The sequence below is a fragment of the Cyanistes caeruleus genome, chromosome Z (assembly GCF_971803275.1).
Source record: "Cyanistes caeruleus chromosome Z, bCyaCae1.hap1.1, whole genome shotgun sequence".
NCBI lineage: Eukaryota > Metazoa > Chordata > Aves > Passeriformes > Paridae > Cyanistes > Cyanistes caeruleus.
This window is the reverse complement of record NC_141732.1, coordinates 25001038-25008167: the sequence shown is the minus strand read 5'-3', so window position 1 is coordinate 25008167 and position 7130 is coordinate 25001038. Positions and strand designations below refer to the sequence as shown.

Here is a 7130-nt window from a genome sequence, read left to right as displayed (position 1 = left end):
ATGGGAAGTGAAGCTGTGATTTAAAAAAAACAACCATGCAATGAAAATAATTTAATAATTAAGAACTGTTAAAACTTAATAGGTTCTAAACCAGAAGATAAACATAAAAATTGTTGATTAAAGTATTTAATAATCGCACTCATAAATTATTAACTTAATAATTAGTTTAACCATTGTCTATGTGAAAAAAATTTGTAACTAATGCCAACTTAAGCATTGTACCTATAATTCACTATTTGATAAGATTTTTTGAGCTAACTTATAATACATACTCACCTGAATGTAATTGTGATGTTTCCTTAGACATGTGGGATAAGTGAATATAGTAATGATGCAAAATATACTGGACAGTCTCTATCTTCTTCACGGAAGTTTGAGTACAAATTGACAAGTGAATATTTTAACTGCTACAGTTCTAATTCTGCTGCAAAAACAGAATCATAGTAACACTAATTTGTTGAAGGTGCATTAAAAGATCAAACTAAGAAGATGGAAAAACACATTAATAAAATGTAATAGAAAGTGACTGTAGTTGAAACAGGCCGTTTTATGACTTGTTCTCAGTGGACTGGTTTGTTTTTACAGGTGTATCTTGGGGTTTTTTAGGTCTATATAATTTCAGATTAAAACAGTCTCACAAATTATTAGAAAGAAGTGTGCTGAATAGCAATAATACATAAAATCTTTTTAATATCAGAATTGTCTTTATATTGTTTTGATTAGATGCTTTTCCAAGACTAGTACATTTATAAAAGTGTGAGAGTCATTAGGTTGTTCACTCTGTTTGGAGTTTTCCTTAGTTTGGAGTCAATAAATGCATTTAGAAAAGGGCAAAACAAATTTCAAGAAAGCATGTTTTACTCTTTCATCACTTTTGTCAAGCTCTAGGTGATAGTCAAAATATTCCCTAACCCATCCACCTTCTAAAGAGGGCCTTCTTTCTCTGCTGATTCTGAATTGTTTGTAGCCACTTGTTGCAGAATTCCAGAAACACACATTATCCCACCATTTTTCCATGACTGCTAACACTAAATTTTGGGCTTCACAATGTTTTCCATTGATGTAGATGCATTTTAGTTCAGCTATCAATCCTGCCACCTTTTTAGGAGAAGAAAACCTAATTCCTGTGTGACGGTTCTCAGGTGCTTCCATGATTTCCAGCACTTCAAAACCCACCCCTGCACAATCCAAATCTAGTAGTGCCCACTTGCACACCACACTTCAATATTTTGGATCATCAGGCCTGCTGCTGACAAATGGGTGCACCTGTCTTAAAGGTGGAAAAGAATCTTCACCGAGGAGTTAATAGGCCTGTCGTGGTTTTAAACCAGTAACTAAAAAAAATTACTTATTTCTTGCTTTCTTGGATTAGAACAAGAGCAAAACACGCTTAAAACTTAAAAGAAATAAAGAAAGTTTATTAACAAACTACAATAATAAGAACACCAGAATAAACTTCCAGAAAATCCTTTTTATCTCCTACTACCCGCCATTCCCTTGTTCACATGACAACAGAGACAAAAACTTTGGAACTTTGGTGGTTAAAACAGTTCCAATTCCTGCTACAGTCTTTTCACCAGTCTTTGTAGAGAAACAGAAGTCTCTTTCTGTTAATCTATGGAGTGTCTCACAAGAAAACTACTTCTGTTATAGTTTTCTACTGCCCTGATGTCAGCTGCCCAGAACTGCTGTTATCAGAGCTCACTCCTCCCATTTCACATCACTCTGAGGTGTGTATGGGCCATGAGTCTAGGGATGGCATTTTAAGGGCGAGTTATTCAAAGGCAAAAGTCTTTTTTATCTGTCTCTGTGAGCTTCACCAGAAAACAGTTTTTCTCATTGCCCCCCAAGGCTTCAAATCTTCGCTTCACTCTATTCCAGCACTTCACTGTATCACAATTACTCTACTTTTTACTCAAAATTTACACTTTGAACACTATTCCTCCCTATATATTGTCATGAATTAAAGGAGTTTTTTCAAGACCTTATTGTCCATTTCCATAGCCTCAACAGAAAGGTATTTCAGCTTATAAAGCATCTCCTTATTCTCTACCTTTTCTGAAGCTTCTTTTCTTTACTGTCTTTGATACTTTATAAAGTCTCTTTACATGTTGATCACTCTCTTTTTCTCTCTCTGGACAAAAAGATTAATCTGCAAGTATTCTGGGTAATGAAAAGGGTTAAAAATCTTGCCCAGGCTTTGTAGATGGTTCTGTGATCTCTGCTGGAGCAGCAGCTGGAGTTGTCTGTGATGGAAGATTCTTCATGTCTGCTCTGCAGAGTGTGGTCACTGTCTCAGCCTGCCACAAGTCAAGAGCTTTTTTTCTTTCTTTACTCGGCAGTCTCTGGTGAATTGAGTCAGAGCAAAAACTGCAGCCGAGCCAGGGACCGGCCTGGCCCGGCCCGAGCCCGGGGCAGGCCCCGCAGGCCCCATCTCCCGGCCGGGAGCCGCGGCAGGCCCAGCCCAGCCCCTGCCCGGGCCGCATGGCTGGGCAGGGAACGGGAGGCCTGGAGCTCTGTTACCTTTCACAGCCAGGAAATAAAGAGTACAAGAGATCTCTGGCTTTACATCTTAAGGTAGGGTTCACAAGTTGATCCCACTTTTCAATGGTCAAAACTGCTGTCAATTCTCAGTAATGACCAATAATTGGTCAGGAGAAAAGACTCCCATCAGTCCCCAGCAACTTCAACTTCTTCGGCTCGCAAAACCACCTTAAAGGTAAAGTCATCTCATGACAAGGCCTCATTAAAGGAGTTTTAAACTAGATTTGAAGAGGAAAGGAGATAAAAACAGTCTCACTAGAAATAAGACTGGGAGCACTGTGATGATCAAAACCCACAAAATTCTGCCAGGGAGCAGTCTGATCAGTCTCAGATTCAGATACTGATCTATTATTCTCTTGATCTGCTTCCTTTTTCTTCCTTCATCATTCCCTGCCACTGGAACAATAGAGGAGAATTTTACATGTGTTCCTGATCCCTTAACCAGTTATTCTCAAGGTGCTAAATTCCCTTTTTGGTTGCCCTTAGACTTCTTATTGCAATTTCATCACTGCCTGCTTGAAAAAGTATTAATAATTTGACAGCTGTACCAGAGTAGAAAGTTTCTTCCTAACGTCTTTAACACAGGCTCTGAGGGGCAGCAGACTTTCTTTAACAAGTGAATCTGGTGTGCATATTGGGTTTTTCGTTCCTCTCGGAAGAAAGTGTCCTATGACAATGACACATCTTTTTTTCTTTTTCTGTATGGAAGCAGTCTTGACACAGGGAGTAGGCTGACTTGACCTCAGCAACACCTCTGACCTAGATGAACTCAGAGCCTTGTACCTGTTACACCAGGGCACCTGGGAGAGTGGGGTAGTAATGGAGGGGATGCTCCGCTCTGCAAGGCAGGAAATTATCACCATTTCCCCTCTATCTCTTAAGTCATGATGTTCTGCAGATTTAGAATAGGGAATCCCCTGTATCGTGCGCCCTGCCTGCCTGACAGATTTGTCCCTGGGAAGGTAGGAGCTTTTCCAAGTAATCTGTCTCTCACTGAGACTCTCTGATGCTTCTTAATCTACTCATCTCCTCCCACTCCTTAGTTCTGTCACTAAGTGGAGGTGTTCCTCTACCTGAGCACACTTCCCACAGGCGTGCTCACTGCCAGTTTGCTTTGGGCACATCCTGCATCTGACACCTCGGCAGGCACAGAACAAGATGAGATACAAGTTAGCAAGACTATGATAGCATAATAAGAAAACAATCTTTGGTGGTTCTAGAATAAATAAAGACTTGATGTCTGCAAAGTAAATGCAGATGATAAGACCAGGAAGGTAGTATTGCCTTTTTAGGGATCCCCTTTACCAAAGGGACAGATTCCACCTGCTTTGCCGTGTACAGACATAAACACCCATAAACCAGCGTTGTTGGTCACATGCTCTCAGTCTTTTGTGCTGGCTCTGGCATCTGTCTGACCCTGGGCTGAACTCCGGCTTGCTAAATAGGCAAAAAGCAAATCCATGAACAGTTACAAGAAGTGATTACTGATTCAACAGTGGTTCACAAGAATAATATTTTAATTAATCACACCAGGAGAAATCAATTTTCAAATAAAAAAGCTGTACAGGAAAACTGTATATTTTTTGTTATTGTCTGGGATCCCATTCCCTCACTAGCCAAACTCACTTTTCAGAGGTCTGCCTCCAGGTTTTGTGTAAATAGTGTCTGTAAAAAGTTCCTACAGCCTGGCTTGCAGAGGGTGACAGTGATAGAAATTTAAGAACTCAGACTGTAGAGATAGAGTTGCTGTGCCACGTGCAGTATTATGTGCCCGAAGATGACACAACAAAAGGAGAAGCCAGCACCGAACGGGGGCAGATTCAACTCAGATATAGGAAAGTGTCTTTTTGGGAAGTGTTTCAGAACCAGAATAAGATTCTTGCAAAAGGAAAACAGGTTCTCCCTCTCCTGGTATTCCTGGTATTCTCAAATAGTGACTCAATATGAAAACATATTACTAAAACTCAAGGATTTTATGCCCACACAAAGATTTTGCTAGGCCATCTACTAAAAAAATACTGTAAACCTAAAATAAGGGGGGTTTGCCTCACAGTCAAGACAGACGTGTTTAACTTGGGATGCCAAGTGGAAGAACAACTACTTCGTGATATTGCTGCTTAATTGATTATTACTTCATAGGGAAGACAATAACAAATTAGCTAAGGAGGATAAAGCTGCATTTCACTATGACTGGGTTCAGTTTCTCCTGCTCTGACGCTCATCACACTGCGGTGGCGGGGGCGGGGAAAGTAAAGAAACTTCCTCACTTTAATAGAAGGCACGTCTTTGAAAGAGCTGGCTTTCCTCCACTGGTAATTCCGAGTGCTTGTGAAAAAACATTTCATACTTTTATTTGTGAGGTTTCCGACTACAGCTCCCCGCCCCGTGTGACATTCCGCACCACAGCACTGCCGCTGACACTCTGGCCTTCGGGCGGTGACAGAGCGGTACTGCGGCCGAGAAGCGGCCGTGCCGGGGCGGTGCGGGGCGGTGCCGTGCCGGGGCCAGGGCCGGGGCCGGGGCCGAGGCCGAGGTGTGGGGCGGTGCCGAGGCGAGGCCGAGGCGGGGCCGAGGCGGTGCCGAGGCGGGGCCGAGGCGGGGCCGAGGCGGTGCCGAGGCGGTGCCGAGGCGGGGCCGAGGCGGGGCCGAGGCGGTGTGTGGCGGGCCCGGGGCGGGGCCGGCGGCGGAAGCGGCGGAGCCGGCGTTGCCGGGCGGAAGCGGCGGCGGTTGGTGTTTAAAGGCTCCGCGGCGGCAAAAGGGCGGCGAGTGGCGGCAGCGCGGGAGGAGCCGCCCGAGGGCTCCCGGTTCCCTCCGCTCCGCCTCGGGAGCGGCTGTACTTCCCGGCCCCGGCAGCACCCGGGCGGAGCGGGGAGATGGTCTCCAGAGCCGCCGATCGGCTGCTGATCGTCGTCTCCGTGCTGGAAGGTAACCGGGAGGGGCGGGAGGGTCGCGGCCTTTCGGCTGCTGCGCGTCCCCTCTGTCCCGAGAGGAAGATGAGGGCTGGTCGCTGCCTCCGAGGTGTTTTCTATGAGCGCGGTAAGCCGAGCAGCGTTGAGTAAACTGATTTTATTAATAAAGCTTTGGAGGTACGTATTTTAAAACCAGGGTTGGCTACCCTCCGTTAGGTTTTGGAGGTATTTATGCAATGTGTTGTCCTGAATGAGAAATGTAACTATGCTTCCCTGAGGATTTGGATTTTATTGTTTTGGTATTCTGGTGTTTCTATCCCTTCGTAGTAGTCCGCTGTAACCTTTTTCTTTTCGGCAGTGTTGACTCAGACATATGCCTAGTTGTTCATTTTGCATTTCTACAGCTCGTTTCCCGTTTCTGTGGTGTAGTTAGAGTGTGTGTGTGTGTGTGAAAGTTGTTTGTTGGGATATCTCTTTCTGTTTTGGGGTATTTTGGAGATCAGTGGGGGTTTGGGTTGTTTTAGCTGAATGCTTTCTCTTTGCCAAGTGAATCCTATTATATCTCTGTCCATTTATGTAGTTTGCCAGAGGAGCTTACAGATAAGATCCTGTCGTCTGATATACCTGTAATTATCACCTCCCCACACTGTGATATAAGTAAATTTTTACTTCTTTTTGTCATCTCAAATCATAATATTAGTTGATCCTAGACCGTTTTAGACACTCTCCTAATCTGGTAATGGCGCTTTTTTTTTTTTTTTTTTTTCAGCAAGTGGCAGGAAAAACACCTTTCACTTCTTTTATAAGATTGTGTTGTTCTGTTGTGATATCAAACAGCCTTCATCTGAAGTAATGAATTCACTCTCTTGCTCATGCCTGCTCCCTTACCTATTGTCAATCATAGATTTCTCTATATAATATATAGTATGTAATATATATATAATATTATATATAATATAATAATATATCTCTATATAGTAATTCTGATTGCTTGCTACTTAATTTTTTGTTTCTCCGCAAATAGCCTGTTTCATGTTACATTCTTTCATATTTCTGCGTAATGCAAACACTTTAAAGAACAGCGCAGGGAAGGTGATATGGGAAATTAATTCCACATAACTGGTTTATGGCATATATCTGAGCCCTTGCATCTCTTTCAGTGATGGTGCATGCAATGCCACTCTTTTACAGGGCGCTGTTTCCCAAAACGACCCAAGCACATGCTTATAGTTGAAGCCAAGTTAGATGGTGAACAGTTGGCTACTGACCCTGTGGAGCATACTGATCAGCCAGAATTTGCTACAGAATTGGCCTGGGAACTTGATAGGAAAGCACTTCATCAGCACAGGTAATGTTAAAAAGTGAAGTCTACTTTGCAGATAAAATTTAATTTTCTTGTCTTTAGAGTTAGTGAAATACATTTTTTGTGTTACTGTCATCTGAATTGCATTTTAGAAATCTACTTGTATGTTCTATAATGTTGTGGGAAAATGTACTAATGTACAAGAAAAGGCAGTATGTGGCAAGACAAGTGATGTTTAAAAATCCTAAAGGGTATATTATTACACCACTAAAAAATACCCCACAAGCTCTTAGAGCAAATTAATAATGCTATAATTCAAATGTTTCAGTTAAATTTCCTTATGTATACTGCAACACAAAATTAATTTCAAATGT

The 7130-nt window shown here is 42.6% G+C and overlaps 1 protein-coding gene across 2 annotated transcripts in view; it reads left to right on the top strand.

Moving 5' to 3' along the window:
• The first annotated feature begins 2432 nt into the window (after positions 1 to 2432).
• Positions 2433 to 7130, top strand: part of CEP120 (centrosomal protein 120) — a 42711-nt gene continuing 38013 nt past the window's right edge. The window contains exons 1-2 of one of the 2 annotated variants that reach the window (XM_086869886.1): positions 2433 to 2577; positions 6645 to 6801. In XM_086869886.1, coding sequence (XP_086726012.1) covers positions 6674 to 6801 — 128 coding nt within the window. In that variant the 5' untranslated portion in view covers positions 2433 to 2577; positions 6645 to 6673. Of the gene's footprint in view, positions 2578 to 5196; positions 5470 to 6644; positions 6802 to 7130 lie in introns of those variants that run through there. The other variant, XM_023944450.2, reaches the window with a different exon arrangement.